Genomic DNA, 23,786 nt, shown 5'->3' on the forward strand with positions numbered 1-23,786 from the left:
TCGAACTCCTGGAGGAGTTCCTTGTTAATGACAGCATTGTTGCCTCTGATGCCTACAACTGGACTCTCTCTCCAGCCATGATGTTTCCCAAAAGGGATAAAGCCACCTCCTATTCCCTGTCCTTTACTCCTGGTTTAAGATTATATGGTTTCAGTTGCAGGAAAGGGAAAGAGTTGTCAAGCTGGCTCTACCAGGAGGCTGAACAGAGGAGGAGACTACAGAACAAGCTCATTTCATAATCAATATTTACCCAGGACTGGTCTGTGTCTAGTCTGGCTAAGAGAAGCTCCCTGACCTTTAGGAACTTCCCATCTCTTTTGGTAAAGAAGATGTATATATGTTAATAGCTACAGGGAGGTCCTACTGTGTAAGATTAAAGTATAAATGAGTGGTTGGGTAGAGCCGTCAGGGCTAGAGAAGGGATGGGATATTCTGGAGGCCATGGATCTTGGGTATAGGGTCTGAGGGCTGAGAAAAGGGCAGAACACCTAGGTTAGAATAGTATGGACCTGGTTTGTGCTTCACCCTGCTGGTATTAAGGGCCTTGGGAAGTTTCTGTAGGAGGTGGGATGGGATCCAGTGTTGACGAGATTTAGGAAGACCAATATGGTAGCAACAGTGTGGGGAACGGCTGGAAGCAGGAACTTTAAGGAGGTCCTTAAGGAGATGAAAGCTTGGAGCAGGCGATGGCAGTGAGAAGAGAAAGAAGAAGCAAATGTAAGAATTTCAATTTTTAAGCAACCCCTCACCCCCAAAAACCAACGCTACCTGCTGGGTGCTATTCTAAATACCATAACAAATCTGAATTCATGTGAGTATCCTGAATTAGACATGATTGTTATTTCTGTTTTACAGATGAGGAAACTGAGGCACAGTTAGGTCAAGTAACATGCCCAAGGACACGTGCTAATAAATGGTAGAAGCAAGATTCATATCCAGGCAGGGGAGCTCCCAGGTCTCAGTTCTTAACAACCACTGTGTGCTACAGTGGAATGTTTAGAAGTAAAAGTCATGATGAATCCTAAGTTTTTCAAGCCTGAATGACTTAGCAAATGTTAATGCCATTGATGAATTACATGCATCAAATAGGAGTATTATTAGCCTGTGGGAAAGAAGATACCTTTGGTTTTTTTATACATTTTGTTTAAGGTGACAAGGATGCATCTGAGTAGAACGTTCCATGGTAAATTACAACAGGACAAGCTTGGGAAAGATATGGCTGCCAGTTTTTTTTCTTTCAGCCCTTGAAAATGTTGTACCATTTCCTTCTGTCCTCCATGATTTCAGATGCGAAATCTGTTCTTATTTGAATTGGTGTTTGCCTATAATTAAGGCATGCATCATTTCTCTCTGATTGCTCTTAAGATTTTTTTGTTAGTTTCCAGAAGTTTAATTATGCTGTTTTGATGAGCATTTCTTTAGATTTATCTTAGTTCAAGTTCACATAGCCCTTGAATCTGTAGTTTTCATCTTTTGCCAAATGGAAGTTTTCAGCCATTATTTCTTTGAATATTTGTTTAGCCCCACAATCTTGCTCATCTCCTTCTGGGATTCTGATGATAGCCATGTCGATATCTTTTATTACTGTTTCACAGATTCCTTTTCTTCCCCCAGTCTCTTTCCTCTATGTTTGTCAGATTGAGTACATTTGATTGATCTGTTCTCAGTTCAGTGATCCCATCTTTTGTTATCTCCACTCTACCACTGAACCCATCCAGTGAGGGTTTTTTTGTTTGTTTTTTGTGGTTGTGCTTTCAGTTCTGTAATTTCCACCTGGTTCTTTTTTATAACTTCTATTTCTTTGATGAGGTTTTATAGTTTTTCATATGGTTCAAGGGATTTCATAATTATTGGTTGAAACCATTTTAAAATGCGTGGCTCAGTCAGCTAAGCGTCTGACTTCAGCCCAGGCCATGATCTTGCAGTCTGTGGGTTCCAGGCCCGTGTAGGGATCTGTGCTGACAGCTCAGAGCCTGGAGCCTGCTTCAGATTCTATATCTCCCTCTCTCTCTACCCCTCCCCAGCTCATGCTCTGTCTCTCAAAAAAAATAAAAATGTGAAAAAAATAAAATAAAATCTCTGCCAGATAGTTTCAACATCTGATTCACCTCACTGTTGGTGTCAGTTGACTATCTTGTCTCACTCATATTGTGATTTTCCTGGTTCTTGGTAAGACAAGTGATTTTTTACTGTGTTCTGAACTTTTGCATATTACGTTAGGAGACCCTTAATCTTTCTTTTTTTTTTTTATTTTAGTGTTTATTTATTTTTGAAGGAGAGAGAGACAGAGGTGAGTGGGTGAGGGGCAGAGAGAGAGGGGGACACAGAATCCAAAGCAGACTCCAGGGTCTGCACTGTCAGCACAGAGCCCAATGCAGGGTTTGAACTCACAAGCCATGAGGTTATGACCTGAGCTGAAGTTGGACACTTAACTGACTGAGCCATCCAGGCATCCTAGGAGACTCTTAATCTTATATAAATCTTCTATTTTAGTAGGCAGCCACCCTGTTTTTGTTTTTAAGGTTTACTTTTGTAGTCTATAGTTTCAATGACAACTTTCTGAGCCCTTGCAATGCTGTTCTGGTCTACTATGTTCTGGCTTTGTTTAAGCTCCCACCAGATCCCTGCATGTGATGCCTACATAGGTATCCTTGGGCAGATGTAGGGGGTGCCCTAAGTCACCCCCTAAGTCTGTCATTGCATGGAGGGCTGGGAGACACTGGGCCTGAAGCCACTACTAGTGCAGCTGCATGTATCTATATCATTCATTTTTTATTCTAGAATTTTATGATTTTTATCTTTTTACCTTAAAAAAATTTGGGGGGGACACCTGGGTGGTTCAGTCAGTGAAGTGTCCAACATCAGCTCAGGTCATGATCTCGTGGCTTGCAAATTTGAGCCCCGAGTCAGGCTCTGTGATGGCAGCTCAGCACAGCGAGATTCTGTGTCTCGCTCTCTGTCTCTCTCTCTCTCTGCCCCTCCCCAGCTCACACCCTCTCTCCCTCTCTCTCAGGGGCAGAGAAAGAGAGAGAGAGAGAGAGAGAGAATCCAAAGCAGGCTCCACACTGCCACAGTAGAGCCCCATACAGGGCTCAAACCCATGAATCGTGCAATCATGACCTGAGCTAAAATCAAGAGTTGGAAGCTTAACCAACTGAGCCACTCAGGTGCCCCTTAATTTAAAATTTTAATCCACCTAAAATTCATTTGGATATCAAGAATGAGGCGAAGAATTTAGCCTTTTTTTTACTCTCCTCCCCCAGTTGGGGAGCCAATTATTCTAAAACCATTTGCTAAGGGGCACCTGGGTGGCTCAGTCAGTTTAGCATCCAACTTCGGCTCAGGTCATGATCTCGCGGCTCATGAGTTCAAGCCCTGCATCGGCTCCCCACTGACAGTGCAGAGCCTGCTTGGGCTTCTCTCTCAGCCTCTCCCCGACTTGCATGCTCTCTTTCTCTAAAACTAAAAACTCCACCTTCCCTTGCAAATTTGAAATGTTACCTTCATCAAATACTCCATTTACATGTACATTTAGGTCTATGGGCTGAATGCTTTTTCTTTGATTTGTCTACTTTGGTTTTGTTGCTGCTTTAGTTACTGTAAAAACATCTCCATATTTGACAAGGCTAGTCCCTTCTCTTTAATTTGCTGGCTATTCACATCTGTTTGCTTTTTAAAAGGGTTTGCAACACACCTGCAGGGTAAAGAGAGGCAAAGGATAGGGCACCTGGGTGGCTCAGTTGGTTAAGCAACCAGCTCTTGATTTTTATTAAGGTCATGATCTCACTGTTCATGGGATCGAGCCCCGAGTTGGGCTCTGCGCTGTGTGAGGAGCCTGCTTGGGATTCTCTTTGGGCCCCTTCCCTGCTCATTCTCGCTCTCTCAATAAATAAACATTAAAAAAAAAAAAAACTTAAAAACTAAATAGAGGCAAAGGAAGATGTGGGTTGACCTGATGGAAGCTTCCTGCAGTATTCCCGGAGAGAGACGGGGGATACAGAAGGTAGAATAGATTCGCTCTCCCCTTATATCCCAAATTTCAGTCATTTCCTGGTATACCACCTTTATAATTTTTGACATATCTGTATATTGTCGACAGCATTAACTTTTTCACTAATTCACTTTAAAATTTTAAATATATTAGGCTTGTCCTACATGCTGTCTGTAAAAGCACAGATTCAACGCGGTAGTTCTATATTTTTCTAACACATTAAACAAAGTAGATAACCATGAAGATAAACATTGTTCGTCCATGTGGCACCTACAGTTATTTTGTATACTACCAGCAGCTCTGGAAACGAGTAGTTTGAGCAAACCATCCCCATCTGTTCTCCAGATGAAAATTCTCTCTCAGCAAGGAGCCACCTGGGCTGGCTGGTGATCTCCATATTGTCTTGTGCTAATTGCTGGTAATAAGATCTACGGCATGTGTTCTCACGTAAGTCACGTAAAGAAATGACTAGTGAAGTGAGTAACAGTCATACACATGCAAGACACTGGTAGCAGTTTCTCTTCTTTGGAGTTCTGATGTTCCTGCGAGCAAATCCTCCCTCGCAGAGACCTCTGAAAAGGGCCACAGATGATATCATAGGCCAGTGAGAATGTTCACGGGATGATAAGACGGTGAAGTGATCAGGAGGGCAGAGACAGATAATAATGCCAAAGGCCAGAGCCTTAACACCCTTATCTCTTAGTCTTTATTAAAGGTAAACAGGGATAAATGGAAAATGCCATCCCAACGTTGTGAAGATCAAATTAGAGAGCGAGACTGCAGGGAATCAAATATCTTGTACTGACCTGTCACAAGCACTTACTCAGATACAAGCAAACACACACCACACTCTTTTCTTCCTCTTTTTTTTTTTTTTTCCTTCCCCCTAAGGTGATTCTGGCTTCCAGGTTTCTAAATGCTCTGGTTTCAGGATCTACCTCTTTTTACTGAGCACCCTCAGCACTGATAATAATAAAGGTTACAAAATTACCAATATTAAAATCTCGGTGCCAAACAGAAGCGGCTGCTTCCGGCATGGAGATTGGAATAGCTTCCATCTTCTGTGTTATAAAAACAGTATAAAATAATCCAGTTTCCTTCTGTTGGTGGCCATGGAAACTAATCTCCAATATTCCTTTCAGTGAATGAATAATTCTGAAATCTACAGCATTCTTCAGCTGCGTCTATTAATTTGCTCCACCTTAAAAAACAATAAAACTACAGACCTTAAAATTCAACCTGCACATTTTCAATTGTAAGGCCCACTGGTTTACGAGTAATTTGGGGGTGTTGCATAGGAGAAGCTCCTGGGGAGAGACTCACATGATTGCTTGTCAGAGGAAAACGCCGAGTCTTGTTTCCTTCAGTATCTCTCAGAGACCTCCCCATTTCCTAGTTCCTATCATTTAGGTCTCTTCCAAGGGGCTTCTGCACTGCAGTGTGAAACACTGTTTCTTACCTCTGCTCTTCCCGGCACTGGAAGCCTTGGTATGTAATCCCTGACCTTTCAAGCAAAATCCCCACTCTTGCTCGGAGAGTCCCCAAGAGACCTGCCTGAGAGGGCTCACTCACTCTTCATGCGTGCCTCGAGGCCTATCCGTTTGCAAAATCCGCTTTCTGGCAAGCTTATGGAGCCTTAGGCCAATGAAATTTCACCTCGAGTTTCTCAAAATCTAACTGCACAGTGTTGCCAGCCTCATCTTGTTGTTCCCCCAAACAAACGATAGCCCTCTTTCTGCCAATGTAATTTATTTGAAGGGCTGTCGAGGCAGGGATTAGCACGAGGCCTCCAGTTACAGCTTCCAAGAGCTCGGTGCCAGGTGACGTCATTCTACCACCCGAGTCTCAAAGGGGGGTTTCAGGACACGGCCGGCCGTGGAGCAGGGCCTCTGCCGGCGCAAGGCAGCGCCGGCTATTTAAAGCCACTCCCTGGCGGAGCAAGGACGGGACAGGGGTGAGGGGCCAACTGTTCAGAGGGTGACAGAGGGTACAGGCAGAAGGCAAAAATGACAGGGAGGAGTCCACTTGGGCAAAGGATTCCTTACTCTCTTCCACCACAAACTGCCAAGGCCGCGTCCCGTCAGCCTCGCGGCGCGTCCTTCGGTAGGTGGCGCACATTTGTTTTCTTCACACCTTCCACACTGGCAATCTGGTGGAGACCGAGAGCCCCGCCCCCCCTTCTTTGAATTTGCAAATCTTAGCTCTTATTTTAGATGATCCAAATGTTCCTTCCACACCCTGTTAGAATGACAAAACAGGGAATTCTGGCTTTGGAGAGGCAAGGGTATGAGGAAGATGTGATGCACTTTTGGGAACCGTATTTAAATCTTTATGTTATTTTGGGAAATACATGCGCAGTCACATGGTCTCAGTTCTACAACTTGGTATAATTCTTATACTTGCTTTGGCGCAGAGCTTTAAATCCTTTAAAAAACTCATGTAACAAAGAAAGCCTGTTCCCTTAGGTTGGGTTCTCCCAGAAGTAGACTCTGAGTCAAGGATCCAGGTACAAGAGATATATTAAGGAAAGGCCCCTGGGAGACACCAGTAGATGAATGGGAGGACAGGGAAACGGCAGGTGCTGAGCGAGGGAGTGATTTCGTGTGAAGTCCCAGTCTTGGCCTGATCCAGAGGGGAGCTCTGGAGAGTAATTTATGCCTCAGAGCATGTCCTTCCTTCCTTGGGGCAAGGAAGATGTGCTTCTGGGCTCCACAATCAGTCAGTCACTGGCCTTAAGTCAAAGGGAGTGGTAGGGTGGGGTGGGAGGTGGTGTGGACACAGGGGCCAGACACACAGGGGGCTGGACACACAGAGCCGGCAAGAGGCGCTGGAGGGGAAGTGGGTGTGCTCTAACAGCGTTGGCCACCGGACCACCCTCCATACTGCCTGCTCTTACCACCAGGCACTACTTAGAGGTCTTTCATCACATTCTGCTGCAAGAGGAAATGAATGATATCTTTTGAAAGTCCCGGGGTTGGCTTTTCATCATCCAGAGACACACTTCCTTCTCCCGATGGGTAGAAGTGGACATCCCTGGCATGCCTCTGTAAGACCGAGCAGCCATCCCGGTTGAAGATGACCCGGGCCATTTGGAAACTACGGAGGGCATACTTTCGGCTCTCCTGGCCCTTCAGTTCGTTGATTTTCTGAGACAGGCACTGGCAGACTGCTGCGGAGAGTGCATTTCCAGAGGCCAGCTGTGGACAGCCAAACACTTCATAGAATCTATCCAGGGATTTCCGAAGCCCATCATCCTCTGCCTTGGTCTTCACCTGGCCCTTCACAGAAGGGTCCAGCCAGAAGTTCTCAGAGGTCCAGGAATCATTTTGTTCAGAATTTAGGTTACTGGTATCTGCAAGACAAAACACATTCCAGTACTTGAACACACATTCAAAAAGGCCAGAAGCAGATGATGTCTCTTCAAGTCACCTGCTGCTCTTGGGTGACTGGCACTGGGCAGGACTGGCCGATTTTGGAATTGATCCCCACCATCCTGGGGGTTATGCCACTTGTTTGCTCCAAACAAGAACATCTTATGTGCATGTTTCAGGAGTTCTTATCTATGGTCTTTGTACAGAAGTTCAGGGTAGTTGTGAATTTGGGTAGGGAGAAAACTTGTATCTTTATTTTCACTAACCTCAATCAGAAATTAAGCATTCCCTTCCATAATAAATGTAAGCAACAAACCTACTAGCAGCAGTACGTATGACTTTGTTGCCAATAGCTCACAGCTATTTTCATACCACATTACAGTCTGCAGAAGATGTTTCAAAATATCATTTATGCCATCACTATGCTCTGGACTGAAGTGTGGCCTCCAAAATTCACTGTTGAAGCCCTAGTCCCTAACGTGACTGGATCTGGAGATGGGGCATTTAGGAGGTTACTAAGGTTAAATGAGGTCATAAGGGGTGGGTGCCTAATCTGATAGGAGTGGTGGCCTTATAAAAAGAGGGAGAGATCTCTCTCGCTTTTTCTCTCTCTCTTGTCTGTCCAGGTGCAAGACTGGGGAAAGGCAATGAGAGGACACAATGAGAAGGTGGCCTTCTCTAAGCCAGGAAGCCCTTCCCAGACCTCAACCATGCTGGCACCATGATCTCAGACTTCCAGTCTCTGGAACTCTGAGACAATAAATTTCTGTTGTTTAGGCCACCCGGTCTATGGTATTTTGTTATGGTGGCCCAAGTAGACTAAGACACAGTTATTGGTCCTGATACTAGAACTTATTATTTAAACATTAATTAAAAAATATTCATTATAATATTGTAAATTTGTTCTTTAACTAACTTAATAACTACATTTCAATATTTTTCCCTTGATCATCCCATACATTTCAATTTTTTCACTTAAAACATTATTTAAGAAAGGGTGGGAAGGCTTCACCAGATGCCAAAAGGATCCATGGCACAGATACAGTAAAGACCCCTAATGTAGACAGTGCTGGGCATTTACACAGTTCAGACATTTTCTTTTTCTACTCCTTACAGTAATCCTATGGACTCTTTATCTCTCAATTAAAATCACCACCTTTCTGTTTTTTAAAGGAGTAACAAATAAACTAAGTGATTTAATAATAGACAATAAGAAGCCAGACATGGAGCCAAATCCTAGTCCTTGATCTAACTTTCTGTACCTCTTTGGAAACCTTAATTCTTTTTTTTGTTATGTTTATTTATTTTTGAGAGCGAGAGAGAGAGAGTGTACATGCACATGTGTGCAAGCATGAGCGGGGGAGGAGCAGAGAGAGAGGGAGACAGAGAATCCCAAGCTGACAATGTGTTCTAGAAAAGATTCCCCACAAATAATTTACAGAATTCCTTATACACCAACCAGTTTTAATTTTTAAAATTGTATACATTAAATCAAAATATATTTTCCTTTTTTGCTCTGATAGAAGCTTTAATAAATTACTAGCTTTAATTCCACACATACACCCCTCACCCCATTAACTCAACTAGTAGCTATGATAAAAATATTTGCACTCACTAACGATTAAAAAAGTTGTGTGATGCAGTGGATGGTTATAGAAAAAGAGAAGAGATTTATGGTTTTGACTCCAGTTTTGCTACCAGCTAGACACCATACCACCTTGCTGAGCTTTGGAGTTCTCATCTACAAGAGTTTTAGTAAATGATCTCTCTTCTAGACCGTCTGTGGTAAGACAAGGAACAGAGGAGTAGTTAATCCAAAGCACCCAAGAAGGATGTGGACACATGGTGTGAGACACACGCAGCCCACACATGGACGAGCATTCACTGGTCCACCACACAAGTAGCCCAAAAACAAAGCACTCAGCCACCTTGAAGAATGGCGATTCCAGGCTGATTAAGGACAGTACAAGATGGGCCTGGTGCATCTTACTATCTAGAATGCTCAAATATTGATGGAGGCTTGTCAAGGGGGAGCAGAGGCCAGCTCCAAAGGGATCACCTGGCCACATCTGGAACAACTTAAGCATCAAAATAAATTATGAGAGTACCTGTAACTGATGGTAGCCCAGTTATTAAAATATAAAACCATAAATCCATAAAATAATTGCAAGTTTGCTGAGGAACAGTCTCAGAGCACTTCCCCATAAAATACTTACTAGTTACAAATGGGAAAAAAATAATTTCAGAGTGGAGAATCATGGCACATATCACCTTAATCAAGTGACCTAAGTGAGTATCACCAGTAATGGGACAAATCGAAACCCTGTTGCCACCTGACCAGATGCAGGAGGAAGACCCAATACCACTTCTCTGATAGTCCTGCTGAAGGTGCAGCCCCTGAACCCAATTATGAGGGAGCGACAGATAAAACCAAACCGACAGATGTTCTACAAACTGACTGGCCTGTACTCTTCAGAAGTGCCATGGTCATGAAAACCCAGAAAAGACAGAGCAAAAGACGGTACACTGAAGAGTACCAAAGAGTCATGACAACTAAAAGCAACACATGATTTTCAACTAGATCTTTTTGCTATAAAGAACGTTACTGGGATCGCCTGAGTGGGGCCTGAGGATTAGATGGTAGTAATGTACCCTGTGAACTTCCTCATTTTGATAGTTTCATTCGGTTATGTAGGAGAATGTCCTTGTTTATTGGAAAATCAGGGGTGGTGGGCATCGGGCTGGCAACTTACTCTCAAATAATTCCAGAAAATAAAAAATTCTTTGTATTATACTTGCAAATTTTCTATGAGTTTGAGATTCTTTCAAGAAAAATAATTAAATAATTACAGAATTATTTAATTAAGTCATTAAATTCCTCCTCTGGAAGAATAACTGTTAAATTTTCCTTTGGTGGCCTACTTTAATACTAACACAAACAAACAAAAGCCTTAGCCCAGGGCTTGGTGAACAGTACTTGCCTAATAAACAGTACTATTGGAGAGCCAAGGGGAGAAGGGGGTGGGCAAGGGGTCCCACAATGGCTAGATGAGGTGTCCCTTCCCACTTGCTTCCACAAAGATGATCTGGTCCTGGGTAAGTAAGGCAGGAAGACAGGGGCTGAGAAAGGTCAATGGGAAGAGTGAAAGAGAGAGGGAAGGTCCTCAGCAGTAACACTGAAAAGGCTGGAGAGTTCCTGAAACTGCCCACCGAGGTAGCCATTTATACAGAACCCTCCAAGTAGCATAGCATGTACTTATTAAGGAACTGGTCAATAACTTTGATTTGAGCCTAAAGAGCCTAAAAAACTAGTGTGGCTCCTCTGCTTTTCATGTAAATATCAAGCAGATTGCAACTCATCTTAAAGAAACCCTCCTTCCCTTTTCCAGAAAAGCAATGACGACATGGGTTGAGTTATTTACCATATCAGTTCTTTTGAACACTGTCTCCAGCTCATTTCAATCTTTGATTTCCTTTTAAAATCTGCTTTACCAACAACAACAAAGCCATCTCTCTAATCATGTGGCTGTCGTGGCCTTTCTGATACCTGGGATTTCTTTTCCAGCAAATAGAGCTAATCGTTTTTCTTTTCCTCATGAACCTACATGTGTACAGAATGATGATCTTTGATAACTCAGTTCCTGCTCAGTGGTGCATCCTCACAGTTATGTTCAAACTTCAATCTTACATTAATAGTTCAAACTTACATTAAAGTTCAAACTTTAATCTTACATTAATATAGGCCAGACTTGTAAGGCTCTCAACTTGGGATGGTAATATCTACTCTAGGGACAGTCTGGGGATGTTTTTGTGTTAGTGATTGGAAAATGGTTGTACTTAATGAGTGGGATCAAGGATGGAAACATCCTGTAATGCACAGAACAATCCCATACAACAAACAGTCATCCTCCCCAAAATCACAATTATGCCTCCTATCCCTTGAGAGGAACAGTGGCTCAAAGGATGGATTCTGGAAAGAGTGGGAAGTGAATGGTGAATCCCACTGCATTGTAATATATTGAATTGCGTTGGGCTTCCCAAGGCACCTTTGCTATTGATCCCTGCACAATCAATGCCTTTCTTGCTGGCATCCGTTTGTACCATGCATTCCTCCCTTCTCAGACCTCGAGATGGCATTTTATTTTTCTCAGCAAGGGCCCCAGTCCCAATCATTTTGGCATTGTCTAAATTGAGTGGAATTTCCCTTTTTGTTCCAATTTCTTTAGGAATTGACAAGAAGAAAGGGAGGAAGGGGGCACTTGGTATGGCCATACTTTTGCATGCATTTTCAAGGTCACCTATCTACCAGAGCATCCATTTGTTAAATTCTCTTTTGATGAGAGAGAAAACAGATAACATAGCTGTTTAAGATTCTTACAAATCTAAAGCCATTTTTATATGTTTAGGAGTCATAGATGGCAATTCTAGGCAATCAATTTGCATGAGGATTTGAGATGAATGGTTGCATTCTGTGAGATGCCATCAGCTTTTAGAAACCCAGATGTTTAATGGGGGTTTCTTCCAGAGAATCTTCCACGACTACTTCTGTGGTTGATAAATGCGCAGCAGGATTTTATCTCTGTGAAACATTTAGCTTTCAACTTTAACAAGTTTTTTCCTAAATGGATTTGATATTTTGAATTCTGTCTCCCTCATGCATCAGCCTCAATAGCCGCCCACTCTGCCTTATTTGTTCAGACTCTCTTTTACTAGTGACTACTAATTGGGAGGATCTGTGGTTTCAAGGCTGCACAGAGCCAAAAGAAATCGAAGACTTTATATTAAAAAAAAAGAGAGAATTATCAGGATTTAAGGAAAGAAGGAACATGTGGCTCATATGGTCTCCTTTCATGTTGCTCAAAGGGAAAGCAGCCCTTTTTCAGGGCAGTGCACAGTCTGCTAAGAGTGGTCCTTCTGCCTTGGTTTGTCTGTTGGAGGTTCCTTGGAGTCTGTGTGGCTCTAAGAAAGTCAGGGGTGTAAGAACAAGGTGAGTGGGGAAGGGGCGTGTTGTGGTCATTAGTGGTCACTGATTAGCACACTTTGGATTCACAGATTCATCTCCTTTATGACGGCAGTAAGACTTCAGAGGCCTCACAGGCTCTCTATGTGGGTGACACTATGATCTATAATATATGAGTGGCTAGTGCCCATGATCTGGAGCCCTGCTCTGCTAGGTTGCATCTCTCTGCCCAGATCTTTCTTTTCCTTCTTACCCTCGTCTGTCCCTATCACTCCTGCCACTCCACTCCATGCCCTGCAGAGATAAAAAGGAGTGGCAGCATCGCCGGCTGAACAAGACTAAGTCCTGTCTCCAGCCCCACAGGCTGCATGAAAATCTGACTGGTGCAATACCTCTGCATCATTGCCTTGAGAAGTCTGGCTTCGTTTCTGATCCTTGCAAGCTCCCTCTTCAGAAGCTTTGCACTTGCTGTTCCTCTGTGTGGAACATGCTTTCTCTACACATCTGTATGATTGGTTCCCTCACCTCCTCAGGTCTCTGTTCAGATGTTATCTTTTCAGCGAGGGCTTCTGTATCAGGTTATGCTACATAACAAGCGAGTGCCAAATCTCAGGGGCATAAAAGAACAAAGGATTATTTCTCACTACTTACAGCTCTGTGTCAAAGAAGCAGGTCTGTATCATCCTTGCCTTTATGCCAGACCCTAGGCCAATGGAGCAGCCACTATCTCAACATTGCTTAGTGACTGCGGCAGAGGGAAAAGAGCATGACAGAGCAGGCAGTGACTGGGAGGGCTTTGTCACTTCTGTTCACATATCATTGGCCAATGCTAACTAATTTTAAGAGAATGAGGATGCAAAATTCTCCCGTAGGAGGCAGAGAGTATTGGTGAACAATAATTCAGTCTACCAAACCATCCCTGAGCATACAACTAAAAATTGCATTTCCCTACAAATCAAAACCACAATGAGATACAACCTCACACCTGTCAGAATGGCTGACATGAACAACTCAGGGAATAACAGATGTTGGGAGGATGCGGAGAAAGAGGATCTCTTTTGCACTGCTGGTGGGAATGCAAACTGGCGCAGCCACTCTGGAAAACAGTATGGAGGTTCCTTCCTCAAAAAATTAAAAATAGAACTACCCTACGACCCAGCAATTGCACTACTAGGTATCCAAGGGATACAGGTGTGCTGTTTCAAAGGGGCACAAGCACCCCAATGTTTACAGCAGCACTATCAACAATAGCCAAAGTATGGAAAGAGCCCAAATGTCCATCGATGGATGAATGGATATATATACACAATGGAGTATTACTCAGCAATCAAAAAGAATGAAATCTTGCCATTTGCAACTACGTGGATGGAACTAGAGGGTATTATGCTAAGTGAAATTAGTCAGAGAAAGACAAATATCATATGACTTTACTCATATGAGGAATTTAAGATACAAAACAGATGAACAGAAGGGAAGGGAAGCAAAAATAATATAAAAACAGGGAAGGGGACAAAACATAAAAGACTTAAATTTAGAGAACAAACAGAGGGTTGTGGAGGGGTTGTGGGGGGGGGGGATGGGCTAAATGGGTAAGGGGCATTAAGGAATCTACTCCTGAAATCATTGTTGCACTATATGCTAACTAATTTGGATGTAAATTAAAAAGTAAATTATTGATAAAAAAAAGAAAAGAAAGAAAGAAAATTCTATTTCCCTTACTCCCCTAGGCCCTGGCTGTCCCTGTCTCCCTTATCTGCCTTATATTTCCATATAAACATACTAACATCTAATAACATATGATTTGTTTATTGTCTAGCTTCTGTTCATGGATTTTTGTTTCTCTTAATACCTGTTGTACCCTCAGGGCCTAAAACAGTGCTAGCACATGGTAGATGCATTTAAAATTTTTTGATGTTTCATTTATTTAATGAATTTCATTTTCTTTTCTTTTAAAAATTTTATTTTATTATTTTTAAATGTTTATTCATATTTGAGAGATAGAGACAGAGTGCAAGCAGGAGAGGGGCAGAGACAGAAACAGAATCTGAAGCAGGCTCCAGGCTCTGAGCTGTCAGCACAGAGCCCAATGTGAAGCTTGAACCCACAAACTGTGAGATCATGAGCTGAACCGAAGTTGGACACTTAACCAGTTGAGCCATCCAGGTGCCCCTAAAGATTTTATTTTTAAGTAATCTCTACACCCAACATGGGGCTTGAATTCACAGCCCCGAGATCAAGAGTCACATGCTGCAACGACCGAACCAGACAGGCACCCCTGATGAGTTTCATTTACAAAGATGTAAATGTGCATGATTACTGGGTGACCAGTATTCACTAGGGTGACTAGGAGGTTTGCCCAGGATGACCCCAGTTTATGCCTGTTGTCCCAACTAATTATTAATAGCACCTTCTTTCACTCTCAAAAGGGCCCTGATCACATAATTCATTACATGTATACGTGTATCATGATACATCACATATAAGTTCCTGTCATACATACCTATGTCAAAGGAGGGCTGAGTTTTGATGCCAGAAATAATCTGGTCTGTGAGTTAATAATAAGATGCCTACACACTTTTGTTTGTCTCCTTTTTTTTTTTTTTTTAATTTTATTTATCTATTTTGAGACAGAGAGTGAGTACAAGCAGGGAAGGGGCAGAGAGAGAGGGAGAGACAATCCCAAGCAGGCTCCATGCTGTCAGTGCAGAGCCCAATGTGGGGCTTGATCTCAGGAACCAAGAGATGATGACCTGAGCTGAAATCAAGGGCGGGCTGGTTAACCAACTGGGCCACCCAGGTACCCTCCTAAACTTTCTATTCTCCTGTCCTCCGAGACAGTCCTCCTTTCCTTTCCCTCTGCTTTCACAGCAATCATTTTTCACCTACCCCCTGGCTGGGCAAGGACCTTTTGGTTTCGGCCTTGCAAGTAATATGGGCCTCAATTTACTTCACCCCATCAGTAATTCACTTTGATTCCTTTCTCTGGTTTCATCTGGCTTTCCACCACTGTACAGTAACAGCAGCCCCGGGGTTCTAAGGTACCTTACTCTCTGTCTTATTAATAACATAAAATTAATGACAAAAAAAAATCAGTAAGCTTACGCCTCCTTTTGCCAGATAGCAGCCTGCCATCTGCGGTTTGTGCATTTTAGAATCTGCAACTGTTCCTTTAAAGGACAAAACCCACAGACTCACAAAGGGGTGTGGGTGGGGTGTGGATATCAAGATATTTAACCCAAATGAACACTTCAAAAGATGGATGATACTGTCAGGTGTTTCCGAAACCTCAGCCTAAGTCTGTACTTGTTTATATCTGAAAGCTAATCCTGATGAATCACCCCGAGAGGAGGTGGCCTATGCTGTCACCCTTCATCCTAATGACGAACAGATGCAATGGGCAAAAGCTAGGGTCCTCTAAAAGGCAACTGCTGAGAAAGAAAATAATGCTGGGGGAAAAAACCCAAAAATTTGTGTGATCGGCGAAAAGCCCTAAAATTAAGTGCTCAGGGCAATTAAGAAGGCTCATCTTTGCTGTCTGATCTGTCAGCTGCCTTACTTTTACCTTGGCATTTTATATTTGTCTTAAGAAATTAAAATGTTCTGAAAATTACACAGGAACTGGAATATCCAAATTCACGCCTTTGACATATTGTCATATTTGCTTTAAGTCTCTTTTCTTATTAAAGAAGGAAACATTTTAGGGATGGGGTTTAAGGAGTGCATTTGTGATGAGCACTGGGTGACATAAAGAGTAGCTGAATCACTATACTGCACACCTGAAATGAATATAATACTGTATGTGAACCATACTGGAATTACTTTTTTTAACATAATTTACTGTCAAGTTGGTTTCCATACAATACCCAGTACTCATCCCAAGTGCCCTCCTCAATGCCCATCACCCATTTTCCCCTCTCCTCTACCCCCCATCAACCCTCAGTTTGTTCTCTGTATTTAAGAGTCTCTTAGGGGCGCCTGGGTAGCGCAGTCGGTTAAGCGTCCGACTTCAGCCAGGTCATGATCTCGCGGTCTGTGAGTTCGAGCCCCGCATCGGGCTCTGGGCTGATGGCTCAGAGCCTGGAGCCTGTTTCCGATTCTGTGTCTCCCTCTCTCTCTGCCCCTCCGCCGTTCATGCTCTGTCTCTCTCTGTCCCAAAAATAAAAAAAAATAAACGTTGAAAAAAAAAAAAAAAGAGTCTCTTATGGTTTGCCTCCCTTCCTCTTTGTAACTTTTTCCCCCCTTCCATTCCCCCATGGTTCTGTTAAGTTTCTCAGGATCCACATATGAGTGAAAACATATGATATCTGTCTTTCTCTGACTGACCTATTTCACTTAGCACAATACCCTCCAGTTCCATCCACGTTGCTGCAAATGGCCAGATTTCATTCTTTCTCATTGCCAAGTAGTATTCCATTGTGTATATAAACCACATCTTCTTATCGATTCATCAGTTGATGGACATTTAGGCTTTTTCCATAACTGGGCTATTGTTGAAAGCACTACTGTAAACATTGGGGTACATGTGCCCCTATGCATCAGCACTCCTGTATCCCTTGGGTAAACTGATAGCAGTGCTATTGCTGGGTCGTAGGGTAGTTCATTTTTAATTTTTTGAGGAACCTCCACACTGTTCCAGAGCGGCTACACCAGTTTGCATTCCCACCAACAGTGCAAAAGGGTTCCTGTTTCTCCACATCCTTGCCAGCATCTATAGTCTCCTGACTTGTTCATGCCACTCTGACCGGCATGAGGTGGTATCTCAGTGTGGCTTTGATTGTATTTCCCTGATGATGAGTGACATTGAGTATCTTTTCATGTGTCTGTTGGCCATCTGGATGTCTTCTTTGAAAAAGTGTCTATTCATGTCTTCTGCCTATTTCTTCACTGGATTGTTTTTCAGATGTGGAGTTTGGTGAGTTCTTTATAGATTGAACCATACTGGAATTAAAATAAAAACAAACAACAAAAAAAGAAGTAAATCTTTTAATTAAAATTGACCATTTCTATATAGAAATTTATTCCTTCAGCCCATGTTTAAAATGTTTTAATAATTTTTTAAAGACTTTATTTTATTTTTTAAAGTGTTTTTAAATGTTTATTTATTTATTTATTTTGAGAGAGAGACAGAAAGCATGCACAGGGGAGGGGCAGAGAGAGAGGAAGAGAGAATCCCAAGCAGGCTCTGCGTTGTCAGTACAGAGCCCGGCATGGGGCTCCATCCCACAAACTGTGAGATCACGACCTGAGCCAAAATCAAGACTTCGATGCTCAACCGACTGAGCTACCCTGGTGCCCCTTAAGATTTTATTTTTAAGTAATTTCTACACCCAACGTGGGGCTTGAACTCATGACCCCAAGATCAAGAATCGCATGCTCCACCAACTGAGCCAGCCAGGCACCCCTTCTGGCACATTTTTATACCTTATACCAACGTTCCCATAATACATGTGTGAGTATCATCTTAATTTTACTTTCCATATACAAAGTTTTGCATTTTTTCACTTTGACTTTTTACTTCAGCCATTGTTGATATTATGTATGAATCTGCTTTACAGTATTCTAATATAAGAACATACTGCATTGGGGCATCTGGGTGGCTCAGTGGGTTAAGCATCTGACTCTTGATTTGGGCTCAGGTCATGATCTCGCGGTTTGTGAGATTGAGCCCCACTCTGGGCTCTGCGCTGACAGCACACAGCTTGCTTGGAATTCTCTCTCACTCTCTCTCTGCCTTCCTCATCTCTGTCTCTCTCAAAATAAATAAATAAACTTAAAAAAAAAAAGAACATACTGCATTATTTTTCGTCTATTGCATTCTCTTGCTGATAGACATGTAGATTGTGTCTGACTTTTTCCTCATCACAAACAAGGCCTCAGTGAACCCCCAGTGCCTGCCTCCCGGTGTACTTGCAGAGACACTCTCTGGAATTACATCCAGTAGCGGAACTGCTTAGTCCAAGGGAACGTGGGTGTTCAATTTCACCAGAACCTGCCAAATCGCTCTCCAACTGGCTGTGGTAATCCCCCCAGCAGTATCTGTTGTATTTTCCTGTTTCTCCACAGCCTTGCCAAACTCTGATACTGTCAGGCATTTTAAATGGTATCTCCTTACTCGGATTCACATTTCCCTTAACACTCAATGTGGCTAAGCTGCTTTTCATACGCTTCATGCCCACTTCTTTACCATTCATATTCATATTCTTTACCATTTTTCTACTGGGCTTTGTCCCTTTTCTATCTTCTTTTTATTTTATTTAAAAAAAAAATTTTAATGCTTATTTATTTTTAACAGAGAGAGACAGAACACCAGTGGGGGAGAGGCAGAGAGAGAGGGAGACACAGCATCTGAAGCAGGCTCCAGGCTCCGAGCTGTCAGCACAGAGACCAATGTGGGGCTCGAACCCAGGAACCGTGAGATCACGACCTGGGCCAGTCGGACGCTTAACTGACTGAGCCACCCAGGCGCCCCTCTACCTTCTTTTTAATGGCACACAAAATAAATTACAGAGAAAACAATATCTTTGTTTGACTTTTCTCCACTTGATCTCATGACTAGACTATCCCTGTCTGAGGCTGGACAAAAGATCTTGAGGTTTGTTTTTGTTTTAATGGCAAATCTCAAGTAAAACAACTTTCACAGTGTCAGTTTATCACTTCCAAAAATAATACTGTGTCTCTACTCCATTTAGTAAAAAAAAAAAGTCACGCACCAAGCTGGACCCAGGGGCAGGGAAAACATCTGGCTTCCGGAGTCTCATTTGCCAGGCAAGAAAATTGAGACAAAGACCAAGTCTCCAGAATCACTTCATGAAGGGCCTGGAAAATAGACCACGGAAAAGGCTAATCTGCTTATTAATTTTCTTAATTAAAATGCCCTTCATGTGGCTAACATTTGCCATAATTAGGAACAATGATAGCTTTACATGTTGGCCGTGAGGAGCCAGTCAGGGGAGTTCGAGGGCCTCCCTAGATGATTCAGGTAATACAAATTTAGGAATCACAGGCCTGGATCTTAAAAATGCTTAACAATTCTCTTCTTTCCTAGAAGATTAAGGCTTAGCCCGAGGCTTGATTTAAAACAGCTTGGTTTTGCATTTTGTTAAGTAATAACCAAATTAAAGGATCAGAACCTGAACCCCCCTTTACAGTAGAAAAGCCATGGGGAATTATCTGGTTCAGCGGTCTCACTTTGAGGACCACAGTCTGATAGCTAGAACTGGAACAAGAACGGCGATCCCCCGACCCTGTGCAGGTTCTGGGGTACTTCACCACCCAGAACCCCAAGAGGGGACTGAGTGGTGAGGCTGTCAGACAAGGGAACCTGAAAGAGAATCTCCTTCAGGAGCCACTGGGAATTAGGAGCTTCCTGTAACACTTAAAGCAATCATTTAAAAATGTTTTCCCCCCTAAATGTTTTTTTTGAAATCATTTTACACGGGATGTTTCTGCAGATTTGTCTCACATCATGGCCTAGATAGTAAGGTACATCGTGAGCACAAAAGAAAAATCAAACGATTCTGATCTAGGTTGCTATGGTAACATTGCTATTTTGAATACGACTGTTTACTTTGGCAGAGTTAAGTTAAATGTGAGCAGCTAATTAAGATGAGGCTTGAAACTTTAACCCTAACCTTCACTGTAAGAAAAAAAAAAAGCACTTTAAAAATGATGCTTGAAGTGTTGCTGGAGACATTTTTAGAAGCGGGATCATCTCCCTTTGCTGTGGAAGCAGCAAACTGATTTTTTTCCTGAAGAAGAATGGGGGCCTACTCACAATCTGTCCAAATCCACAAGTTAGTATTTGCTAATTTGAAGATATAAAGAGGAACAGAATCCTATCAAAACAGAGCCAGTTCCAGTATTGACATCAGCAGAGTTTCTGAGACTGTGATAGACAAGGAAAGTCTGATGTCTTTCTAAACACAGTAGTATTTTCCTTAACTGCATATTTGTATAAACAGACTTCACATCAAATCAATTTAAGTATATCTATGAAGTAACAGATTGAACTGTAAACAAATACAGCAGAATGTGAATATATAGCTGAGTGCTCTCCCCTTCAAAGTAATCATCCTGGGAGGCCAAGCTCTCATTTTCAAAATGCTGACATCACTGAGAACATGCTGGAGCCTCCTAGGAAGTGTCTCCACTCCCCCTGAAAGCTTCTTCTGAATGTCCTCATTGGTGGCAAATCTCCATCCTCAGAGGACAGAATTACCTTTTTGGAAATTGTCAAAAGGCATTAGGAGTAAAATCTGATAAATAATGTAGGTGATCAAGTAGGGTAACATGGAACGGAATAAAAAGCAAAGTTCATCTCCAAAAAGAAATCGCTTGGGGCGCCTGGGTGGCTCAGTCGGTTGGGCATCCAACTTTGGCTCACGTCATAATCTTGGGGTCTGTAAGTTCGAGCACTGCGTCGGGCTCTGTGCTGACAGCTCGGAGCCTGGAGCCTGCTTTGGATTCTGTGTCTCCCTCTCTCTCTGCCCCTCCCCTGCTATGCACTGTCTCTGTCTCTCTCTCTCAAAAATAAATAATAAAATATTTAAAAAATTGTTTTTCTTATGTTTCACACACTGGCTCTGAAAACAGTTCTTACAAAGGACTCCAAAACCAATTGTGCATAATGGCAGGCAGCATGGTGTTATACACTTTCAAATTTGTTGCTTTAAAGGACATAAATGGTTGCAACAGCCTCTCCTCTGCTGTCCTGCCTGCCACTCCCTGGAGGTATATTCAATGAATTTCTATCTTTTTTATAAATAAATATATAAGTAAGTAAGTAAGTAAGTAAAGGACAGAACTAACGTGAATTTAAGTTCTGGCTTCTGTAAAACAGTTCATAGTCATAGATCAGAAATCTGACTGTTTCTGTCCTGATAGATGAAATGCTTACGAGCATGGGCTGGGTTTGGAAGGCTTGCGTTTGAGTCCCAGCATGGCCACTTACTGGCTGTGTGACCTTGGGCAAGTCACTTAACATCTCTGAATCATCATGTCCTCATCTGTAAAATGAGGATGATAATGGTCATGCCTTGCAGGACAGTTGTAAGAATTAATGATTTATTAGCATAAATCCTAGCACACGGTTCACACTCAGTAAATAAAAGCTACTTGGTAATTATTATCATAGTGACAAGAGCAGCACCAGCAGCAGTGATGTTACATGTAAATATTTAAGAAATTTGTCATTTAACATCCAAGGTTTTAAGAAGTGAATTGTAAATGCTCTTGTATGTCTCCATGCAGTGACAGATACATATCACAAGGAAAGTCCAGATAAACAAGCGTTCATTCCTGACTGGAAGGAACATCACCTTTATCAACAGCCTGTGCCTCATCCTGGTATCAGAGTTGCTGGGATGAATCACAGTAAACAATACCCATCTCACGGTTAGGACTGACTATGGAGAGGTCCCAAGTGCATGCTCTACAAAGCAAATATGATCCCAGTGTAGGTGGAAACAGCAGGTTCCTCAGTGTGGGGGAGTGTCAAACACAGAAGCCCAGACTGGGGGTGGGGGCGCCTCCAGCTGTCCCCCGACATGTCTCCCCAAGGGGGACCAGCACCAGGGTGTGGGTGGGATTGTAGTGACTCAACCTCCAGGGGCCTGATGGCAGTGGTGGTTTCATAGTTGATAGAAACTATGAATCAAGTGAAAAGCTTCAGCGAAAAGTTTAGGTTAGTAAATACATTGAAGAAGGAGAAACAGACTGCATCAAAAAAATTTAAAAAAAAAAGAGATCGGGAAATTAGGCAGAAAAGATCTAATGTTCACAGAATGACTGCTGGCTGAGTCAGAATTGTAGGGCTAAGTTAAAGTTTAAAAGGCAAGATAAGACTGGGAAATACACTGAGAACAGTCATAGGAGTTAATCTTTCCCTCTCCCCCTACACTCCCCCATTTACCGTTGAAGTTGAAGAAGGGCAAAGCTTTGAGCCCTCTTTTCTGGAGCAAATAACATCAGAAAACATAGAAAGCTCAGAAACTGGGGAAGCCATAGGGGGCATCTGTGTGGCTCAGTCAATTAGACTCTCGGTTTTGGCTCAGGTCATGATCTCACAGTTTTGTGAGTTCAAGGCCTGCATCAGGCTCTGAGCATGCTTAGGATTTTCTCTCTCCCTCTCTGCCCCTTCCCCACTTGTGCTGTCTCTGTGTCTCTCAAAATAAACAAATAAACTTAAAAAAATTAAAAGAAAAAAAAAAGAAGAAACTGGGGGAGCCATAAACACTTAAAAACAGCATGATTGGAGTGCCTGGGTGGCTCAGTTGGTTGAGCATTTGACTTCAGCTCAGGTCATGATCTCATTGCTTGTGAGTTCGAGCCCCTCATAGGGCTCTCTGCTGTCAGTGCAGAGCCTGCTTCAGATCTTCTGTCCCCCTCTCTCTCTGCCCCACCCCGCTGGTTCTCTTTCTGTCTCTCTCAAAATAATTTAATTTAATTTAAAAAAACCAGCTGTGATACAACCTATGCAGAAAAGGCCTTATAGACAGTAGAGAAGTAAAAGCTGGGGCTGACTGAATGACAAAAATATTAGACATGAGGGGTTTAGGATGTATTTGTGTTGAAAATGTTTCTAGCATGAATTATTAAGAGCTAGTAGTGGAGGCAAATAGGGAATTGAATTTCTAGTTTTACAAGGACATCTCTAGTAGGACTGCAAAGATAGTTATATATTTTTGACTAAAAAAATGTGGTGGTAACAAGATCCTTCTTGTTACCAAATATCTAAAAATTCTGGGTAAATTTTCTTTTTAATCTTTTAAAATGCATGACTGAGCTGGAATAAAGTACAGGAAATCCTCAGAGACCAAAAGTCAAGATGGGGTGCTTGAAAGGACATCACTGCATAAAGCTGAGAGCCCTGAAGTCACACACTTGGAGAAAAGATGAACTAGGAAAAAAAAAAAAAAAGCAAGCTTTGCAAAGGGTCCCAGTAAGAAAACTTGTTTGTCTTGGCTTTGGCCCTGGGTAGAGAAAAGGAAAAAACAAAAAAAACAAAAAAACATCTTTCTGGAGATTTAACTATGAGCCAGACCTCGCATGTGTTTGTGGCCTAAATTGAGACTATTTTTGTGGTCTAAAGACCTCCAAGTCAGGAATTTATTTTAGTATATTTCCAGAATAATGTGCCATTATATGTTTAGAAAAGCAGATGAAAATCCTCTCCAGAGGAATGTACCTTCACTCAAATGTCATAAGAAACCCCTCAAATAAAATTCCACTGAATAGGAGCTCACAATAAAAACGGTACTCACAAAATACACACTGAAAACAAGGCACTGGAGCCAGCCTCAGATTGAGACTCACAGAAACTTTGGATATCAGTTAATGGCCATAGAATATAAAACAAATACGTTTACTATGTCAAAGAAATAAAATAGGGAGGCCCCTGGGTGGCTCAGTCAGTTGAACGTCCGACTTTGACTCAGGTCATGATCTCGCGGTTTGTGAGTTCGAG

The 23,786-nt window shown here is 42.4% G+C and overlaps 1 protein-coding gene across 4 annotated transcripts in view; it reads right to left on the bottom strand.

Annotated features, from left to right (window-relative positions):
* Window positions 1–4,674: 4,674 nt before the first annotated feature.
* SHLD1 (shieldin complex subunit 1) overlaps window positions 4,675–23,786 on the bottom strand; it is an 88,005-nt gene continuing 68,893 nt past the window's right edge. For all 4 annotated transcript variants that reach the window (XM_025932394.2, XM_086701736.1, XM_086701735.1 and 1 more), the window contains one exon: window positions 4,675–7,343. In XM_025932394.2, coding sequence (XP_025788179.2) covers window positions 6,901–7,343 — 443 coding nt within the window. In that variant the 3' untranslated portion in view covers window positions 4,675–6,900. The remainder of the gene's footprint in view (window positions 7,344–23,786) is intronic.

The sequence above is a fragment of the Puma concolor genome, chromosome A3 (genome assembly GCF_028749965.1).
Source record: "Puma concolor isolate L17-30 chromosome A3, mPumCon1.1.hap2, whole genome shotgun sequence".
NCBI classification, from domain to species: Eukaryota; Metazoa; Chordata; class Mammalia; order Carnivora; family Felidae; genus Puma; species Puma concolor.